The sequence below is a fragment of the Grammomys surdaster genome, unplaced genomic scaffold (assembly GCF_004785775.1).
Source record: "Grammomys surdaster isolate TR1022 unplaced genomic scaffold, NIH_TR_1.0 430, whole genome shotgun sequence".
NCBI lineage: Eukaryota > Metazoa > Chordata > Mammalia > Rodentia > Muridae > Grammomys > Grammomys surdaster.
The window spans coordinates 1-23,082 of record NW_021604849.1 but is presented as its reverse complement, the minus strand read 5'-3'; the positions used below and the strand labels follow the sequence as shown (position 1 = coordinate 23,082).

The following is a 23,082-nucleotide window of genomic DNA, read 5'->3' as shown; positions in this document are numbered from 1 at the left end:
TCTGGGTATCCTCTCATATCCCCAGATTCTTGTCCAGCTTTTGCCATTATTAGTAACAAGAATTGCTGACTCTATCTGTTAGAGATGCAATAACACTATATTGGAACTTGGTAATTATTTTCAATTTTGTTTAAAAGAGCAATGGTAAATTGTATAGTTTCTTTGACATCTTACTTTCTATAAAGTCTGCATTAGGATTCTTACATCTCCATGTACTCAGCTCCTTAAACTCTTGCTTTTATTTTTGTAAGTTTAACTATCTGTTTATAAGGTACATAATGACCTCTCTTTGCTACTCTGATTAGCATAACATCACTATATTCCCATAATTATTGGTGATATTAAGCTTCATTTCACATGCATTTGATCATTCTGAATAGTTTATTAAAAATATGATAGTCATGAACCTATTTCTCATTTGATTTATATTTTAGGTTGTTTTTCAAATTTAGTTTAAAATATTCTTTTTATGGTAGAGGGAGATTCAGCGGTTAAGAGTGCATAATGCTATTACTTTGGATCTGTGTTCAGTTCCTAGCTCCTACTGGTGGCTTACAACCATCTACAAATCCAGCTGTAGGAGATTGCAAACCTCTTGTCCCTGCTGGCACTTGCACTTACATGCAATGGCCAAACATACACATCATTTAAATCAAGATAAATGTTAAAATAAAATATTCTTTTAATATTCTGAATATTTAATCACTTATTGTGAATATTATTTTCAAATATTTTCTGTTGTTCCTCATGATGAATTTTAATTCCTTCATTTGAACTTCAGAGATAATAGTGGCATGTTTTAAACATGCTGTAGTTGAAAGCTGACCCTAAACATTGTGTTTAGTCAAAACTAATGAATACATTAATTCCTTGTTTCCTTTCATGCTTTTTCTAAAACATTGTTCTCTGAGTGTAGCAATAACTGTCCTGCAACTGTGTTTATACACCAGATTAGTTTCAATTTCATACATCTGTCATCCTCTGTCTCTGGAATCCTCTGGATCTACCACCACATCCAGGGAAATCATTAAATTTTGGTAAACATATGTAATATTTTTTTCATTGAAATAATAGAGAATACCTACTTATATAAAGAAAAAAACTTTTAAATATTCTTTTGTAAATATGATGATAATCTTATTTAAACTAACTATATGAAGTAATGGGCACTCAGTTTATTTCCAGGGTATTGAACATAGTAATTTATTTACCTTTTTAATAGTAATGAAAATGACTCCTGCAAACTTCACAATGGGAATATTTCCTCCTCGCTCAGATTACAGTGGGCGTTCTTGGCATTTACTCAGTAATATTTTATTATATCTTTCTGATAGTCACTAGAAAGCATTTAATCCCTAAAGACCTGATTATAGAGCACTTGACTTTTGCTAACTGCTTGTCTATCATCTCAAAATGCATTCATTTTGCAGAGACACTGTCAGATTTTGGATTTAACGATTTCCTGGATGATATTTGAATGTAAATTGATAATACATATTTACCTAATAACAAGGAATGTGTCCCTTTATGCAATGTGCCTACGGAGTTGCTTCCAAGCAATCATAATCAGTCCCAGCAACTCCAGGTGGATGGAGCTTAAACACAGAGCCACCAAGTATGTCAGTCCCTCCTGCTTAGTCAGATGGCTTGTATACCTGCTTCTAAACATCTTGACTCCAGCCAGAGTATTAGGATCCAGTTACAACCAAAATATAACTAACATGATGGTTTCTGAGTACTGTTAATGACTTGCTTCCAGAAATGTGGCAACTGCACTGTTTATGTTTCTACTCTGCTTCTCTGGTGGCTTGTGTCTGAGTCTCATGACCTGCTCAAGTATCTCCGTGGTGAATATACTCTACAGACATAAGAGACAACTCAAGCATATCCACAGTGCTCAGCAATTTCTAAAGTACTTGCCTGAAGACATAACCATGTATACTATCCTCATCTTGGTGTGGACATTTGTCATCTCTTAATCTCTTCTACATGTGTAATCTTTATAAGCTACTCCAGAGGCTCAGTGCTATGGGGAGTAAGTGTATTTATATTTTTAGGAATATGTTTTGTAATATGTCTCCCCTTTGTTCTCACCAGCAATTTCAAGTCTAGTTGCAGCCTGTTTTTTTCTTTCTGTGGTAAGAAATAGTTCCCTCCAATTTTGCATGAACAAGGTCATCTCTTTTTTTCTTGTATAGTGCCATGTCCTTTATCTATTGTAGATTGCCAAGACAGCTGTTTTAAAATATCAGTCACCTTTTAACAGACTCCTTTGTCATGGGGTTTAATCTATTCTAATAAACAATGTTTCAAACACATAGAATCATGTTATAAGAGTTATTGCATGATAATAGGCAAAGTATAGTAGAACATGAATGTAACTTTAATTTTTTAAACCTTACTTTTAATGATGGTTCTTAAACACTATAACCTCCTTTTTAGCCCACCAACCCAGCAGCAAAGGTAGTAGGAAAGAAAGGATATGGAGCAGAGTTGGGGGAGTGGACCTGTTTAGAAAGGTTCTTTGGTGTTTAGAAACCAGCAGCTCAATTTGCAGGTTAGCAGCAGCAGCAGCATCTTGATCCACTTGCAAATACTTCATAGATACACCAGCAATCCAGTTCAGCAGAGTCAGGATAGCAAACAAGAATCAGCAGTGGTTGTACTACCTAGCAGAGACAGCCAGGCCTCAGCCTCTGCATGAGTCAGCAAGAGGGACAAGGATACCTACAAGTGTAGCACAGCATTCAATGTATAGTTTGAGGATTCTAGAAATGATTTCTGCATCTCTCTCTCTCTGTCTCTCTGTCTCTCTGTCCCTCTGTCTCTCTGTCTCTGTCTCTCTCTTTCCCCTCTCTGTGTGTACATATTCAAATACATGTGTGCATACCTTCATTTTTATGTTTATGTTAATTTTTCCTGCATGTATGTGTGTTTACCACATGCATAATGTACCTGCTGAGGAAAGAAGATGGCATTATACCCAGTAGAACTGGAGTTATAAGACATTAAGTGCAGGAAATAAAACCTGGGTACTCTGAAAAAGCAATCAGTGCTCTTAGCCACTAAGCTATCTCTTATGTCCTGAGAATTTTTTTTATCAGTTTTTTTTTAATTTTGTGTGTGTGTGTGTGTGTCAGTGCATGTATGTGCACCATGTGCATTGCCTGATGCCTACAGCTGCAAGAAGAGCATGTTGGATCCTCTAGAACTGGACCTAAATGCAGTTGTCAGCCACCTTGTGTAATTACTGGGAATGGAACTCAGTTCCTTCGAAAATCATGCTGAGCATTTCCAAACCTAGGATGAGCATTTCCCCAATGATCCAGCTCTTCAGCTCTAAACTGTTCTTCATTGCTTCTAGTATGTAGATGCTACAATCCTTCAAATGTCACCACTGGTCTGAACATGTTATAAAAAAATAAATGGAACAGATGTTACCTTAAAAATATTAGGTAGCTTTACAAAGGCAAATATTGTGTTTTCATTCATGTGAAATTAAGGAAGAGAACAGAATCAGAGTAAAATATGAAGTACTGAGAACAATAGACCCACAAAGCAGAAAAGGGGACACAAATGAAGTAGTAAAGGATAAATATGACATAATCACTTAATGTATATGAATGAACGTATCATAATGTAATCTATTACTATGCTTAATTAATGTATGCTTTAAAATATAAAGAAATTAAAACTGTCATCATCCCCTGTGACATATTCAGTTCATTTTACTTCTATAACATTCTGTGTGCTATGACATCCACTTTCTATAAGGTTTATTAAAACATTTTAATTGGAGCATCTTTTGGGTATATGCACAGGAGTAGTATAGCTGGTTCCTCAGGTAAAACTATTTTCAGTTTTCTGAGGAACTGCCAGACTGATTTCCAGAGTGGTTGAACGAGCTTAAAATTCCACAAACAATGGAGAAGTGTTCCTCTTTCTCCACATCCTCGCCAGCATCTGCACCAGCATTTTTTGAGGTGCTTCTCCAACATTCGAGTTTCTTCAGTTGAGAATTCTTTATCTCTATACCCCATTTTTAATATGGCTATTTCATTGTCTGGAGTCTAATTTCTTGAGTTCTTTGTATATATTGGATATTAGCCATCTATCAGATGTAGGATTGGTACAGATCTTTTCCCACTCTGTTGGTTGCTATTTTGTCCTATTGACAGTATTCTTTGCCTTATAGAAGCTTTGGAATTTTATGAGGTCCTATTTATCAATTCTTGATCTTAGAGCATAAGCCATTGGTGTTCTGTTCAGGAAATTTTCTCCTGTGCCTAGGTATTCGCAGGTCTTTTCCCCACCTTCTCTTCTATTAGCTTCAGTGTATCCGGTTTTATGTGAAGGTCCTTTGTCCACTTGGACTTGAGCTTTATACAAGGAGATAAGAATGGATCAATTTGCATTCTTTGTTGTCCTCCAGTTGAAACAGCATCATTTGTTGAAAATGCTGTCCTTTTTCCACTGGATGGTGTTAGCTCCTTTGTCAAAGATCAACTGACCGTAGGTGTGTGGGTTCATTTCTGAGTCTTCTATTCTATTCCATTGATCTTCCTGCCTGTCTCTGTACCAATACTATGAAGTTTTTTATCACTATTGCTCTGTAGTACAGCTTGAGGTCAGATTTGGGATTCCCCCAAAAGTTCTTCTATTATTGAGAATAGTTCTCCCTATCCTGGATTTTTTGTTATTCCAAATGAATTTGCAAATTGCTCTTTCTATCTCTATGAAGAATTGAGTTAGAATTTTGATGGGGATTGCATTGAATCTCTAGATTACTTTTGGCAAGATGGCCATTTTTACTATATTAATCCTGCCAATCCAAGAGCATGGGAGATCTTCCCATCTTCTGAGATCCTCTTCAATTTCTTTCTTCAGGGACTTGAAGTTCATGTCATTCAGATCTTTCACTTGCTTGGTTAGATTCACACCAAGGTATTTTATATTATTTGTGACTATTGGGAAGGGTATCATTTCCCTAATTTCTTTCTCAGCCTTTTTATCCTTCAAGTAGAGAAAGGCTACTGACTTGTTTGAGTTGATTTTATATCCAGCCACTTTGCTGAAGTTGTTTATTAGGTTTAGGAGTTCTCTGGTGGAGGTTTTGGGGTCACTTAAGAATACTGTCATGTCATCTGTAAATAGTGAAATTTTGACTTCTTCCTTTCCCACTTGTATCCCTTTGACTTCCTTTTGTTGTCTAATTCTCTGGCTAGGACTTCCAGTACTATATTGAATAGGTAGGGAGAGAGTGGGCAGCCTTGGCTAGTCCCTGATTTTAGTGAGATTGCTTCAAGTTTCTCCCTATTTAATTTGATGTTGGCTACTGGCTTGCTGTATGCTGCTTTTGCTATGTTTAGGTATGGGCCTTGAATTCATGATCTTTCCAGGATTTTTACCATGAAGGGAGATTGCTCTGAGGTTTTCTTTCTTTGTTGTGTCTTTGTGTGGTTTAGGTATGAGTGTAATTGTGGCTTCATAGAACTAATTGTGTAGTGTTCCTTCTGTTTCTATTTTGTGGAATAGTTTGAGGAGAATTGGTATTAGGTCTTCCTTGAAGGTCTGATAGAATTCTGCGCTAAAACCATCTGGACCTGGGATTTGTTTGGTGGGGAGACTGTTAATGGCTGCTGCTATTTCCTTAGGGGTTATGGAACTGTCTAGATCTGCTCCTGATTTAATTTTTGTACCCAGTATCTGTCTAGAAAATTGTCCATTTTATCCAGATTTCCCACTTTTCTTGAGTGTAGGCTTTTATAGTAGGATCTGATGATTTTTTGAATTTCCTCGGTTTCTGTTATGTCTCCCTTTTCAGTTCCAATTTTATTAATTTGGATACTGTCTCTGTGCCCACTGGTAAGTAGGGCTGAGTGTTTATCTATCTTGTTGATTTTCTCAAAAAAACAGCTCCTGGCTTTGTTGATACTTCATATAGTTCTTTTTGTTTCTACTTGTTTGATTTCAGCCCTGAGTTTGATTATTTCCTGCTATCTACTCCTCTTGCGTGTATTTGCTTCTGTTTGTTCTAGAGCTTTCAGGTGTGCTGTCAAGTTGTTAGTGTGTGCTCTCTCCAGTTTCTTTTTGTAGGCACTTAGAGCTATGAGTTTTCCTCCTAGCACTGCTTTCATGGAGTCCCACAAGTTTTGGTATGATATGTCCTAATTTTCATTAAATTCTAAAAAGTCTTTAATTTCCTTCTTTTTTTCTTTCTTTACCAAGTCATCATTGAGTATAGCATTGTTCAGTTTCCACATGTATGTGGACTTTCCATTGTTTTAGTCATTATTGAATATCAGCCTTAGTCCATGGTGATCAAGTAGGATGCATGGGATTATTTCAATCTTTTTCTATCTGTTGAGGCCTGTTTTGTAATGAATTATATGGCCTATTTTGGAGAGAGTACCATGAGGTGCTGAGAAAAGGGTATATTCTTTTGTTTTGGGATGAAATGTTCTATAGCTGTTAAATCCATTTGGTTCATAACTTTTGTTAATTTCACTGTGTCTCTGTTTAGTTTCTGTTTCCATGATCTGTCCATTGCTGACACTGGAGTGTTGAAATCCCCCACTATTATTGTGTGAGGTGCAATGTGTGCTTTGAGCTTTAGTAAAGTTTCTCTTATGTATGTGGGTGCCCTTGCATTTGGAGCATAGATGTTCAGAATTGAGAGTTCATCTTGGTAGATTTTTCCTTTGATAAGTATGAAGTGTCCTTCCTTATCTTTTTGATTTCTTTTGGCTGAAAGTCGATTTTATTTGATATTAGAATGGCTACTGCAGCTTGTTTCTTGGGACCATTTGCTTAAAAAAATTGTTTTCCAGCCTTTTACTCTAGGTTGTAGTTTCCCTCTTTGTATTGGAGTTTTCCATCAATTATCCTTTGTAGTACTGGAATTGTGGGAAGATATTATGTAAATTTGGTTTTGTCATGGAATATCTTGCTTTCTCCTTCTATACTGAATGAGAGTTTTGCTGAGTATAGTAGTCTTGGCTGGCATTGTGTTCTCTTAGGGTCTGTATGATATCACTACAGGATCTTCTGGCTTTTATAGTCTCTGTTGAGAAGTCTGCTGCAGTCCTTATAGCTCTGCCTTTATATGTTACTTTACCTTTTTCTCTTACTACTTTTAGTATTTTTTCTTTGTTTTGTGCACTTGATGCTTTGATTATCATGTGTCATGAGGAATTTTTTTCTGGTGTAGTCTATTTGGAGTTCTGTAGACTTCTTGTATGTTCATGGGCATCTTTTTCTTTAGGTTAGGAAAGGTTTCCTCTATAATTTTGTTGAAGATATTTACTGGCCCTTTAAGTTGGGAATCTTCACTCTCTTCTATACCTATTATCCTTAGGTTTGGTCTTTTCCTTGCGTCCTGGATTTCCTGGATGTTTTGGATTAGGAGGTTTTTGCTTTCTGCAATTTGCATTTTCTTTGACAGTTGTGTCAATGTTTTCCATGGTATCTTCTTCACATGAGATTCTCTCCTATTGGTGATGCTTCTACTCTGTTGGTGATACTTCTGTCTATGACTCCTGATCTCTTTCCTAGGTTTTCTATCTCCAGGATAGTCTCCCTTTGTGATTTCTTTATTGTGTTTACTTCCATTTTTAGATCCTGGATGGTTTTGTTCAATTCCATCACCTGTTTGGTTATGTTTTCCTATACTTCTTTAAGGTACTTTTGTGTTTTTTCTTTAAGGGCTTCTACCTGTTTTCCTCTGTTTGTCCGTATTCTTTTAAGGAAGCTATTTATGCCCTTCTTAAAATACTCTATCCTCATCATGAGAAGTGATTTTAATTTTGAATCCTGCTTTTCTGATGTGATGGGGTATCCAGGACTTGCTATGTTGGGAGAGCTGGGTTCTGATGATGCCAGGTAACTTTGGTTTCTGTTGCTTATGTTCTTGTGCTTGCCTTTCACCATCTGGTTAACTCTATTGCTACTTGCACTCACTGTCTCTCACTGGAACCTGTCTTCCAGTTATCTTGCTTGTCTCAGAAATCCTTAGAGTCCAGATGACTCTGTGATCCTGTGATCCTGATCTTCAAGGTAGAAGAGCTCCTGGGACTCAGACTGCTTCTGGGATCCTGAAATCCTGCTGCTCCGAGTGCAGTGGTGCCTCTAGGATGGCTCAGGATATGGTATCTTCATGGGAGCAGACCAGCTAAGTGTCTGCCCCAGCCAAAAGGACCAAGTGAGGGTCTGAAACAGAGTGGTATTCTGGAAGGGTGGGGTTTGGCTGGATGATGGGTCCTGAGTGCCCCAGGCTCCCATTTGTTGCTCTGGGGCATAGGGTTGTGAAGGAGGGTTCTTACCCATTGCTCTGAGTGCAATGGTTCCTCTAGGATGGCTCAGAATATGGTGTCTTCACAGGAACAGACCAGCTAGGTCCTTTTTGGCTCAGCCAAAAAGACCAAGGAAGGGGCGATATTATTAATTTTGATATTCCTTCTCTGCCCTTTGCTTAGTTTTTATAAGAGTTTATCTATCTTGTTGATTTTTAACAAAGAATCAATTCATGTTTCTTTGGTTCTTTGAATTGTTCTCTTTGTTTCTATTTTGTTGATTTCAGCCCTGGATTTTAGTATTTCTTGCCTTCTACTCTTACTGCATTTGTTTGCTTCTTTGTGTTTAAGAGCAGGTATGCTGTTAAATTGATTGCATGAGATCTCTCTATAAATTTTCATCTTATGACCACTTGCATTGTTTCCCAGAAGTTTGGACTCATTGTGAGTTCATTTTCAGGAATTCAGGAATTCTATGAAATCCTTACTTTCTTGCATTATTTATTCCTTGACCCAGTTGATATTCAATACTGAGTTGTTCAGATTCCATGAGATTATAAGATTTTGCTGTGCCTATTGTTGCTGAAGTCCAGCTTTAACCCCTGGTGGTCTGATAATATACAGGGGTGTTATTTCAAAAATTTTATAGCTATTTAGACTTGCTTAATGAATGAGTATATGGTCAATTTTGGAGAAGGTTTGGAGAAGTACTGAGAAGAAGGTATGTTCGTTGTATTTGAATGAAGTGTTCTATAACTATTATTTAGGTCCATGTTAGTTCTATGTGTGTTAGTTCTATTATTTCTCAGTTTAGTATTTTTTTGGATTACCTGTCCATTGATGAGTCCATAGTATTGAGGTCTCCCAATATTAATATATGGGGTTCCATGTGTGATTTAAGTTTTAGTAGTATTTCTTTTACAAATGTGAGTGCCCTTGGATTTGGTGCATTGATATTCAGAATTGAGATCTCATCTTGCTGGATTTTTTTTCGTTGATAAGTTTGAAGAGTCTTTCCCATCTCTTTATTAAGCTTAGTTGGAAGTCTACTTTATTAATATTAAAATGGCTGTACCAGCTGGCTTCTTGGGTCCATTTGCTTAGAAACTGTTTTTCCAACACTTTACTCTGATGAAATTTATGTCTAATATTGAGATGTGTCTTTGTATGGAACAGAAGAAAAGATGCTGGTTTTTTTTTTCTTTCAGCAATTCTGTCAGGAAGTGTATTTTTATTAGGGAGTTAAGTCCATTGATGTTGGCAGATATTCAGGACCAATGACTGCTAATGTTTTTATTTTGATGTTGGTGGTGCTGATGTTTGGGTGAAAGAGAGAGAGAGAGAGAGAGAGATCCCTTTCTTTTAGTTTTGCTAGAGTGAAATTATTTATTTTTTGTGTTTTCATGGGTGTAATTCGCCTCCATAGTTTACAATTTTCCTTCTAGTCTCTTCTGTGAATTTGTGGATATATAGCATTTAAATTTGGGTTTGTCATAGAATATCTTGCTTTCTGTATCTATTTTGATTGAAACTTTTACTGATTACAGTAGTCCAGATTGGCATCTGTGATCTCTTAGAATTTGCAAGAAGACATCTGTCCAGGCTCTTTTAAATTTTAGAGCCTCTGTTGAGAAGTCAGGTGTAATTGTAACAGGTTTGTCTTTATGTTACTTGGACTTTTTTCCCTTGTAGCTTTAATATTATTTCTTTTTCTGTTCATTTGTTTTCATTATTATGTGTCAGGAAACTTTTTTTTATCTGGTTCAGCCTGTTTGATGTTCTGAAAGCATCTTGTACTGTTATAGGCCTTTCTTTCTTTAAGTTAAGGACATTTTCTTATGTGATTTTGTATTTTTGAGGCCTTTCAGCTGGAAATCTTCCCCTTCTATTCCTATTACTCTTAGTGGTTTTTTTTTGTTGTTGTTGTTGTTTTGTTTTGTTTTGTTTTTTGTTTTTTTTTTTCATGTTGGCCAAGATTCTCTGAATGTTTTGTGTCAGGATCTTTTTACATTTAACATTTTCTTTGACTAAAGTATGAATTTCTTCTATCTCATCTTCTACCCATGAAAATCTCTCTTCCATATCTTGTATTCCGTTGGTGATGCTTGTATCTGTACTTCTTGCTCACTTACCAAAATGTCCCATCCCCAGGATTCCCTCATTTTGTGTTTTATTTATTGCTTCCATTTTCGTTTTCAGGTTTAGAACATTTGAATTCATCTCCTCCACCCAACTGTTTGTATTTTCCTGGATTTCTTTAAGGGATTTCTTCATTTCCTCTTTGTATGACACTGCCATCTTCATAAGATTAGATTTAAGGTTGCTTTCTTGTGTGTCAGCCATGTTGGCATATCCAGGACTTGCTGTAGTAAAGCAGCAGTTTGGACTGTACCATATTGCCAAGGCTGTTGTTGACTGTGTTCTTATGGGGCCCTCTAGTTATCTGTTTGGTGTTATTATAGGTGTAAGTGCAGGTTTCTAATTGTATGTTTGTTATATGGATGCTTTTTTGGATGCTTTTGCCTTGATTTCTTTTTCTTCCCTGGTATTCTGTCCTGGGGGAACTGCTGGTTTGATATTCAGGGAGCCTTCAGACCCAGTAGGATATCTTTGCTGATGCTATTGAAGCCCATGTGATCTGTGAGAATTTGGGTGCCAATGTCTCTGGGTTTCCAAGTATCAGTGTGGTACCTACTTTGGCATGGACTCAAGTAATACAGAAATCTTCTGTTGAAATTATGGGCTGGAATATGGAGCCTATGAAAGATGTTGAGAGGGCTGCGCTCTGTGGAATAGCCCAAGGCTCCAGCAAAGTAGCTGGAGTGTTGGCTGGAATAACTATTGGATCATTTTTTAAATACTGTATTTTCATCAATTCTTTGAGAATGCCATATATGCATACAATGCACTTTTATCATGCTCACTCTTTGCTTGTCATCCTAAATCATTCCCAATCACTTCCAATTTCATATATTCTATGTTTTTATAATCCATAAACTCATTTTTACTGTCCGTATACTCATAGGTGTATGAGGTTTACACTGAGGTTTGACTGACCTACTAGTCACCATGCTCTTATGGAAGACTGTCTTTCCCTGCCCAAAAGCCAAGAACTCTCAATAGATCCTTAGTTAGGGCTAGATTCTCATGAGGACCACTTTCATGCTAGGATGTAAGCTGGTCTAATATTGTGTGTCTTATGCAGACAACCACAGCTGTTGTGAGTTCATGAGTCCAGTAGTTCTGCCATAGACAGTAGGTACTATTCTTTTCTGGTCCTCTTTTACATCTGTCTATTTGTTTATTTCATTCTATTTTCCAAGATGTTACCTGAAAATTGCTGCAAGAGTAATGGATATAGACATCCCATTTGTAACTGGGCATTGCAGAGTCACTCATTCTCTGCACTTTGGTCAGTGTGATAACCATGTTCACAACACACAAAAACTTCTCTGATGAGTTCTGAGTGATATGTCTATCTTGGGCTATAGATATATGAATTTAGGGGGAAGTTTGACACTGTGTTCACTTACCAAAATAGTGGTATTCTTCATGGTATCCATGTGGCCTGTAATCCTCTATCATAGATTTCTGGCATGATTTGCAGCACCAGCCTTCCTCTAGAACAAGTGGTTCACAATCTGTGGGTAATCACCATTGGAGAATACATATTTCCTCTGGCTTTAGGAACCCACTATCATAATCTACTTTTGTTGTTACAGTTTTAATATTACTAATCAGCAGTGTCTCAGTTACCAAGACAATTAGAAATGTGTGTTTTCCAATGGTCACAACCCACAGGTTGAGAATTGTTACTATAGAGTAAGCATCCAATGAGAAAGTAGCTGGCTACACCCCAGTAATAGCTGTGCTACTAATGTAGCAATGTGAGTATCTTACTAAGAGGGTCATTGTTGAAGGTTAGTGTTCACAGCTAGGTAAGGGTATTAACAACTTTCTTCCTTGAAAATCCTGAATATGTCTGAAGTGCTATAGAAAATACCTACCAGGGATACATCTTAGTCAATATGAACTTGATTTCTCATGTTCCAGCTCCAAAGTGTGTGGTATATCCAGTCAAAGTGTATTGCCATGAAGTTCTGGTTGGTTACCAAGTGCAATGACAATAGTTTGAATTGTTCTGGGGGGAAGGGGGTTCTCCAGATACTTAGACCAAAAACTCAAAAGTAGACATTTCACATATGGCAACATATGGCTCCTACGATAAGCATAATACTCTTTATAGGATAAGCCCAAATAAATACACAGACATGTGTGCAGAGACTTTCCATATTGATTCTCAATCATCCTTAATGTTAGTTATCTCCTCTTCCCATCTTCACCTATTTTCCTAGTTTATATAATCTCAAGAAGTTTTCTGAAACAATTAAAATATACCATGAACATAAAATTTTGAGGTTTTACATATATGTATATGAATACATATACACCTTTGTTGATTCAGTTTTGACATTTTTATGTAAATTTTGGTATATATGAATATTTCTCCTCATGGTTAATTATGCATTTTTAAAGATGAGAACTTTGTTGCATTTTAATCCTAAAATATAGACTTTTAGTAAAAGATTGATTTTTATAGTTAAAAATAATATGCATATGTGTCAAGTTGACAATATGCACTTGAGATCCTCACACTTCATTGTTGATAGAACTATGAGGATATTTCTGAGAGTTTCACTGGAGGACAGAAATCCCACTTTGACTCTGGGTGATACTATGTCATAGGTGGATGAATAGTCTTAATTAAAAGGGCCAAAGAACAGAGAAAAGAAATTTAAGTGTGTACTTGCTACCTGTGAATTTAATGTTACCATGTATTTTATGTTCCTCTCTTCAAAAATCCACTTCCTCCACTGTTACTATCTAACCATAATTGACAGAACCTTCAGAATGTGGAGTGAAAGAAACCTTCCCTTCTTCGAGTAGCCTTTGTCAAGAATTTTGTCTGAGGTACAAGAAAAATAAGTAAGACATCTTTAAAATGGTTCTGGCATAAAGACTGCTGACCACTACACATGATGAAGCAGTTAGTTATAGGAAGCTTGATAATTAATTTTAATTATAGTTTTAGCACTGTACAACGGATAAAAGAATATGACAATCTACAATAGTAAAGAGATGACCAGGGCTCATGTCATACTTGGAAGAACTTATCTCTTACCAAAGCAGGGTAAAAACAGAATAAAACTAGACTTCATATTTGTGATAAGAACGAAGGGGCAAAATATTGGAAAGGATATTTCTATAAATGTAAATACATTTACTTCCCAGAGCACTGGATATTTGGAGCAGGTCCTTAAGACAGTCAGAATGGAAGAGAATGAGTAAGAGATGACAAATATGCACAGTAAGATGAGGATAGTTTGGGTGGCTCTGTCTTCAGGTGAGACTTTTAGCAAGTGCTGAGTACTATGGATATGCTTGACTTGTCTCTTATGTATGTAGAGGATATGTACCATGGAAACGCTTGCACAGGCCATGAGACTCAGACACAGGACATCAGAAAAAGATAGAAAGAACATATACAGTACAGTTGTCACACTGCAAGAAGCAAACAGTGAGCAGTTTCCATAGCTCACCCAGTTAGTAGCATTTTTCTTGTAAGTGGGACCTAATACTCTTGCTGGAATAAAGATGTTTAGAACCAGGTGCACAAGCCAACTGACTGAGCAGGAGGGACCAATGTACTTGCTTGCTCTGTATTTAAGCTTCATCCACCTGGAGTTGTTGATGCTAATTATGATTGCTTGGAAACAATTCAGTAGGCACATTGAATAAAGGGACACTCCCCTTGTTATTCGGGAAATATACGTTATCAATTTGCATCCGATGTCACCCAGAAAATTCTTAAATCCCAAATCTGACATTGTCCGTGGAATGCCTTTTGAGATGATAGACAAGCAGTTGGCAAAAGTCAAGTGCTCTATAATCAGGTCTTTAGGCATTAAGTGCTTCCCAGTGAATATCAAAATGATATAATAAAATAGTATTGAGGAATTGCCAAGCATTCCCACTGTAATCTGGGAGAAGAGGAAAATTCCCAGTGCAAAGTTTTCAGAAGTCATTTTCATTCCTATTTTTAAAAAGTAAATAAATTTATTATGTTCTAAAGGCTCTGCAAATGCATTATGTGTGTGCATTACTTCCTGAAGTCAGCTTAAAGAAACATTTATCACTTTTTTTTATTTATAGGGCTCTCTCACTGAAAATAGTGTTTATTAGTTTTTTCTTTATAAATAAGATATTCTCTATTATTTCAGTGGAATAAAAAATGTATATGTTTACCCAAGTTTAATGTTTTCTCTGGATGTGGTAGTGTGCATTTTTAATTTTAAGACTGAAGAGACATAGACAGTTCCATGAATTTGTGGCTAATATAATCTAAGGAGATAGTTCTAAGACTGCAAGGCTACACACAGACAAAACTATTATTAAAAAGTAGAACAAAAGCCTATTAATAAAATTAATGTGTTTTTTTCTTTTCTTTCTTTTTTACTAAACCCAATGTTTTCAGGTCTATTTTCAGAGAAAATAATTAAACTGTGCCATTATTTGTAAAATTCACATGAAACAGATTTCCAAATTCATCAAGAGGAACAAAAGAAAATATGTGAAAAGCATATTTACAATGAATGAGTGGAGAAAAGGAATACTGTATTTTAAGATTTATCTTGTAATGAGTAGGCACATTGAATAAAGGGATATTCCCCGTTTTAGTCAGAAAATATACATTATCAGTTTACATCCAATGTTTTTAATTAAGTGTATGTTTGGGAGGTTGTATGTCAGTTTGAATGCCAGTGGAGGGCAGAGGCTTTGTGTCTCTTATAGCTTGATTTATAGACAGTTGTGAACCAGCAGGAAGAACTAGGAACTGACCACTGACATGTGGGTCTTCCAACTCCCCAGTACTGTTGACCAATTCAGTACACAAGGGCAGTAGGAACAGAGAAAATGAACAGGGGTTTCAGAAGCCCTGTGAGGTACATATGGTGAATGAACATGATAGAACCAGCTATCAGGAGGCATATCTTTACTTAGGGTGATTCAAGGCTTAAAAAGTTTGGGGAAACTGGGGGTAGGAACATCTAGAATTTGGCAAAGACTGGAAGTTAAGGGTACCTGAAGTGCCTAATTAACATGGGAAGCACTTCAGAAATTTCGAGTGCTGGCTAAATAGGTTTTATCAGGAGAAAAGAAATTAATCTTGTTATCTATTTGAGGCTACATGACATTCATATTCAGGTAGATATGTGTGGGCTTAGAACTCCCCAGACAAGATCAGAGAAAGAGAAGCCCTACTAATGAAGGGAATACCCCCATTATGCACTCAGCCCAGGAAGGATTTCGAGTCAGTGGTAGATTTTGATCTTAATTAGCACTTTTCCCACACCAGTACATAGTAATAGTAGTATGCACTCTTAATGACTAACTTATCTGTCTACTAAAAAAAATATTTAAAACTAAATTTAGGTTTAAAAAATCCTAAAATATAAAATAAATTGAACCTGTTTCATGCCTTGGATAAATTTCCTATAAAGAATCAGAAATGTTCAAAATGTGTACAAAAAGTTCTAAATCATCAATAATTGAGGGAATACAATGAGGGGATGTAAATCAAACTCACAAAGAGAGATCATCATAAACTGATGTTATTAAAAACAAATTAAAAGAAATAAAATCAGGAGTTAACGCATCTTAGTATATGAAGGAAAAGAACCCTAGTGAAAACTCTATAGGAAAGTAAGAAGTTGTAGAAGCTATAGAAATTAGCATTGTTTTTAATCAACAAAATTGAAAAGTAATTACCAAGTTCCAATTGTGGTGTTACTGGATCTTCTACATGTTAAATCATCAACTCCTGTTAATCATAATAACAAATGCTGTACAAGGACCTAGGGACATGAGAGGATACAAAGCCACACAGGGAATGACCATTGTTAAGTAAGAAAGGTAAATGAGAGGTCAGGCATTCCATATCAATGTCCTGCTGACTCTCAGCAGTTTTCAGGAAGAATCTCAGGAAGTCACATTTACTTCTTTCATAAATATTTGTTTTGATTCAGTGATAAGACTTTCTGATCCTGGGTGACTTTTTGTATACCTGCAGAATGCAATTATGTCTATATAACATTACACTGTACACAAATTTATGGAAAATTATTCTAAAGATGAATCATTGAAACAATAAAACTCTCAGAAGAAAATTGTAGAAATGCAAGGTGTAGGTAGAGGCAATGGTACTAATAGCACAGGAAATGCAGCATGAATTATCATATAGAATTGTGTGATATTAAAAGCTGTCTGCAGGTTAAAAGAAACTACCTGCCAGGAGAGATCATTGCCTTCTGTATTTCAATCAGTAACTTAAAATTTAGACTGTATAAAGTAAAATAAAGATTAGACAACCTCTTCTACCTTCTAAAACAGGTTCATGAAATGGGCAAATATTTATTTAAGGATACAGTACAAATGGGCAGTAAATGGTTTTCAAATGTATTAAACATATTTACCTATCAAGGAAGTATAAATTACAAATACTTTTAGACTCCATTGAACCTCTAAGAATTATTAACATCAAGAGAACAGGCCACAACAAATGCTGACAATGGCATGGGGAAAAAAGAATTCCCATTCTATAATGGAAGGGCATAAAGTACTTTGTTCATTATAGAAATATATACAAAGTTATTTTTAAAAGATAGCAATATAATACAGCTATATAATTTCTTGGCATATACCCAAATGGACTATATGTTCTGCCACAGACATAATTTACAATAGTAAAGAAAAGATGTTCATCAGCAGATAATGGAAATGTGATATCTATAAAATAACAGAATTTTGCTAATCTGTAGAGGAAAATGACATCATGAAATCTTCAGAAACTCTATGGAATTACAAAGATTTTAACAAAATAGAATAGACTTTGGGGAAAAATTCACACATTCTTTCTCAAACTGGGATGTGGATCACAATCTCTATATGTATGTAAGTGTTAAGAGAAAGTGGTTATGGGATGTGAAGCTAGAATGGAGATCAAATAATGCTGAAAAAAGTAGTGTTGAAGAATCAAGGAGAATGGAATAGGACGAGTGTTTCATTAAAGTGAGAAGGATTCTAAAGGATAAAGACAGAAGAGAGATGGCATCAGGGGATTGGAAGAGAAAAGATTAGAAGAAGAACTAAAAAAGAGTTATTTTTAAAATGTCATAATGAAATCTAATATTATGTTTACTAATTAAAATTGTAAGGAAAAACATACCAAAGTAATGAATATATTGTTTCATATCAATTTTGCAATTTAATAACAGTTCCAATAGTCAATGCAATATCAACAATTTATACTCAATTCTTAAAATTGACACGTTTCTTTTTGACTTGTCTTTTATAAGAATTTTATTATACTGGAAGGACAGAATTAAATCCAGAATCTCATGTATGAAAGATAAGCATGCCACCACTGAGCTACAGTCTTACTCTTTCTATATGAATTTTATATCACTATGAGAAGTTGTAGAGGAATGATGTTTATAATCCTTATTTCTTGATGATACAGCAGATGTGTTGTGATTTTTTGCGTGGAATACAGTTGTGTTTTACTTGCAGATCATGGCATAAATGTACATTTCTCTGTGATTTATAAAGTATATTTTAAATTGTAATAATTTTCTTCCTAAAAGTAATAATGCATTTTGCTATATTTTATTAATTTTTATTATAAATATATTTCTGAAAGAATTCTTTATAGTGTAGATACCCAATGCCTACAGAATACTTTTTCATAGCCAGGCAGTGGTGGCTCATGCCTTTAATCCCAGCACTTGGGAGGCAGAGGTTGGCAGATTTCTGAGTTTGAGGCCAGCCTGGTCTACAGAGTGAGTTCCAGGACAGGCAGAGCTATACAAAGAAACCCAGTCTTGGAAAAAAAAAAAGAATACTTTTTCATATGAAAGAATTGCTACCTTATCCACTAATTCTAGTTCTTTATATGAGTGAAAAGGAACTGAAATTAGGGTTTTGAAGGGGCACCTCCTTAGTTGCTTCCACAACAAAATCTTGCAAAGCAGCTGAAAGATGCAATCAAGTCATAGATGCATAAAAAAAAAACCCATATGAAGAAGACATGGCACAAACAACATTATAGCATCTATCCTTAAAAAGAAATTTGATATGCAGAAGAGGCCTGTCTGGTCTGGACTCAGTGAGAGAAGATGCAAGTAACCCTCAAGAGACTTGAGGCCCCAGGGAATAGGGAGGTCTGGTGGAGTAGAGGTCAGGGTGGGGACATTCTCTTGGAGACAAGGGGTGGGGAGGAGGTATGGGATGAGGAACAGTCAAAGGATGGATCAGGAGTGGAATAAAGACTGGACTGTAAAAAAAAAAAAGAAAGAAAAAAGAAAGAAAATTGACACACTCTAAAAAGAACCACAAGAAGCCCTGTGTTAAGTGTTATGAACAAATATATTGCTATGCGATTCCTTCTAGGTGTTGTAACTACAGTCCTTAATTACAAATACACAGAAACTAAAATGACGAGGGAAAACTGGACTGCTCAGTAGGTAAACGTGTCCTATCTAGTTCAATATATGGAGGAAAAGAACCCTAGTATAGACTCTATAGGAAAATAAAATGTTAGAGAAGCTATATACACTTAGTATTGTTTCTATTTTAAAAAATTGAAAAATAATTGCTAGCTTCCAATTTTAGTGTTCCTGAATCTCTGAATAACCAGTGTTGAAAAAGAAAGGTAAATATAGAGTCAGGCATTCAAGATCAATTCCCTGCTGAGTGTTAGCAGTTCTTAGGATGAACCTCAGGAAGACAGAATCACATCCTCCTTGAGTGGTTGATGTGACTCTGGTTAGAATTTTTGATTGTGTATGAGTTAGTGTATAATGAATATCTACCTCCAAAATGGGATTATGTCCAAATCCTCTGACCTTGTGCAAAAATCAGTGTTAAATTACTATAAAGCTGAAATTACTACAAAGGTAAATTCCTATAAGTCTCTCAGAAGAAAATATTAGAAATACAAGATGTACGTAGAGGGGCTGGAGAGATGGCTCAGTGGTTAAGAGCACTGACTGCACTTCCAGTGGTCCTGAGTTCAAATCCCAGCAACCACATGGTGGCTCACAACCATCTGTAATGAGATCTGATGCCCTCTTCTGGTGTGTCTGAAGACAGCTACAGTGTATTCATATATAATAAATAAATAAATCTTTAAAAAAAAAAGATGTACGTAGAGGTGACCACCCTAATAGCACTAAAAATTCATAAAGAATTAATGAGTGGAAATGGATTATCAGCTTTTGGCACGTAAAAGCAAACTCCCAGCTTAGGGGAGATATGACCTACTAAATAGGAGACAATTATTGACTTCTGTACTTCACTCATGATCTTAAAACCTAGAATGTTTTAAGGGAAATAAATATTAAACTGTCTTTCTACAAACATGCCAGTCAACAAATGGTTAAAGAAATTGTCAAGTGTTCCTTTAAAGACAAGACACAGATAGACAACAAGTAGTTTTTTAAAGTATTCAACATTTTTGCCTATGAATGAAATGCAAATTACAAATACTTTATTACTCCATTGCACCCCTTATAATGATTCACATCAAGAGAATAGACCACAGCAAATGCTTGCAGCAGTGTGGAAAAATAGAATCCTCATTCTATAATGAAAGAAAGTTAAGAACTATATTCAGTATCAAAATAAATGTAAATATTTTCTAATAAAATAAAAAATATGATTGCAATATAACACAGCTACATAATTTCTGGGTATATATGCAAAGGATTGTCTGTCCTACCACAGAGATATTGTACATCGATATTAACTGCTGCATAATTCACAAAAGCAGAGAAATGATGTATATCAGCGGATAATGGAAGTGTGGTATCTATACAGAGCAGAATTTTGTTAATCTGTAGGTAAAATCATGAAATTGTCAGGAAACTATATGGAATTACAAAGATTTTTAGCAAGGTAGCATAGACTTAGAGGGGAAATGACGCACTCTGTCTAACAGAGATGTGAATGACAGAATGACAATATGTTGAGAGGAGTGGTTATGGACTATGAAATGAGAGAGGAGATCAAAAGATAAATAAAAGTAAACAGGTGTTGTGGAATCAAGAGGAGGGTTATAAGACAAATGTGTCATTAAAGTAAAAGGATTATAAAGGACATATAGGGGTGAGACAATATCAAAGTAATAGCAGTGAGAATAACAGGAGAGTAAATGAATCATGTATTCCAAATTTAAAAGACGTTAGAATGATGATTGACAGAGTTGCAAGGTGATGATTTGAAGGACACAGCATTTTGGGTTTGTGATGAAAGTGTTCTGGAGCCCAGCTATAGAACATTGGTATTATTTTTTACATGACTGAACTATACAGTAATAATGGTTAATGTGATATTTGTTTGAAAATATCATGATGAATTCTAATATATGTATGCTAATTAAAATAAAAATGCCAAACTAAAAAGGATTATGAAATCATGGAAAATTTGCTATTTAATAATGCTATATAATAATCGAACAGTCAATGCAATGCTAACAACATACATTCAATATTTAAAATTGTCGTAGTCTTCGTATCTTAGTTCTCTTCTATAGGAATTTTATTGTACTAGGACTGTGGATTCAATCTCATGCATGAAAAATGAGCTACAGTCCTACTCTTTTCATATGAATTTTATATCACTATGACAAGTTGTAGAGAAATGATATTTATAGTATTTATTTCTTGGTGAAACAGTGGCTGTATTGTCACATTCTGCATGAAAAGAGTCTTGTTTGTGTCCATGGAATTGTCCTGGAAGATTATAGCATTAATGTCCATTTCTCTTTTCTAGAATATATTTTAAATTGTAATAATTTCTCTCCTAAAAACAGTTCATTTTTAATACCTATATTTCATGCTTTATTAACTTTGTTGCTATTACAAATACCTTTCTGACAGAAGTTTTCATGGTATAAATGCCCTATGCAGATATAGTATATTTTTTCATATGAATGGGGAATTGCTATTTTATCTACCAATTCTACTTCTAATATGGGTAAGAATAGATCAGAATCAGATTCTTAAAGAGGTACCTCCTTTGTCACTTCCACAAAAACTTTCAAATTAGCTAAAAGATGCAACATTCCATGTATCTACCTACCTCCACCATCAACAACAACAACAACAACAACAACAACAACAACAACAAAAGTGTATGAAGAAAACATGGAGTACACAAATTTGACACAGTTTAAAACATAGGTAGCCACAAGAGACCCTGTGTTAAATGCTGTCATCAGTTATATTGCTGTATGATTCTATCTAGCTGTTGTGACTATACTGATCAACTGCAAATACACAGATGCTTCAAAGGTGAGGGCCAGCAAGACTGAGCAGCAAGTAAAGATGCTTTCTACTTAATCTGGTGACCAGGGATCATGATGGAAGGAAAGACCCATAAAGATATATAAAAATATATCTTTAAACCTTCATACAAGTATGCTGTCTAAGCATCACATGCCCCTTCTTCCCTAACAATAAATGAATTGTGTAATGCAAATTTAAAGGATCTTAGGATGAAGATTTTCAAGGCTGCAAGGAGAAGGTGATAGTTTTGAGGACACAGAGTTTTGGGTTTGTGATGAAAATGCTCTGCAGCTCAGATGCAGAGCATTAAGAACATTTTTGACATGACTGAACTACACACTAACAATAGTTATGATAAAAGGTTGTAGTTTGACATTAGTTCTATCTTACAGATAAGAGGATTGTGGTTAATATATGTGACATTCAGGTTATGCTGTATGGTACAGAGCTACAATGTTACATAAAGTCAAAAACTTCCATGGGCTCATAGGCTACTTATATTGATTTGATGGTCACAATGATAAGTCTGCATTTTGGTCTATAAGGAAGAGATATTTGGCATATTAAATACGTATATAATATGGTAGAGCTTTGGTTTTGTTGTTTTAGTTTTGGTTCCATTTATTAACAGCAATCTATGATAACAGGCAGATATATAATACCTTCTGAAAGTCTAGACAGTGACCATTATAATAAGTATAGAGAAAGCCAAACATACCTGTGTTTTTTTTTTCCAGAAGTAGACAGGAGTACATGGACAGGCCACATCTGACAAGAACACATTTTGTGTACGTTCTTGCAGATAACATGTCAGCTAGAAATATACAACAAACATTTTTTTGGTATACATAGTGAAACGTAGGAGTAATCACAAAAACATCTTTCATATTTCAGACCACCTGAAGTACCAAGAAATAAAATTACTCCTAACATGCATTTCTTACTTTTATGTCATTCATTCAATGTAACTATTAATCTTGATGATTCCATAAAATTTTCTTTTCCTAATAGAAAAATCACCTTATAGTTATATCATTGATCAAAAAAATTACCAATATCAGTATTCTTTTTCATCCATTATTTTAATTCAGCTCTTTAGACATAAATATAGGAATTAGCATTTTCCAGAAGTTTATAAATTGGTAAGTAGAAAAACAGACAGAATAAGATTATTCAAGCTATTTATGGTAGGAGAGTGATGTAGATCATGGTATGTCCAGCTATTGCAAGGTCCTGAGTGTGATTCCCAGTGTCATAAATAAACAAACATGAAGAATCCAAATAAATCTTCCCTTAAAAAAAAATAAAAGCTAGGTAGAGACATGAAAATTAGATAGAGATAGGGTGAGAAAGATGGAGACAGAGAGAGGCAGAGGCGAAAGATG

General features: G+C 35.3%; 1 protein-coding gene and 1 pseudogene across 1 annotated transcript; one reads left to right on the top strand and one right to left on the bottom strand.

Moving 5' to 3' along the window:
• The first annotated feature begins 1,162 nt into the window (after window positions 1-1,162).
• Window positions 1,163-2,149, top strand: LOC114632832 (annotated as a pseudogene).
• An 11,313-nt stretch (window positions 2,150-13,462) lies between these two features.
• Window positions 13,463-14,409, bottom strand: LOC114632833 (vomeronasal type-1 receptor 4-like). The gene has a single exon (XM_028781428.1). The coding sequence runs from the start codon at window positions 14,381-14,383 to the stop codon at window positions 13,463-13,465; it is 921 nt and encodes a 306-aa protein (XP_028637261.1). The 5' UTR covers window positions 14,384-14,409.
• Between the last annotated feature and the right edge of the window lie 8,673 nt (window positions 14,410-23,082).

Excerpts from the sequence above, each read along its gene's own strand:
- LOC114632833 (XM_028781428.1), bottom strand. The coding sequence starts at position 14,383 with ATGAAAATGACTTCTGAAAACTTTGCACTGGGAATTTTCCTCTTCTCC.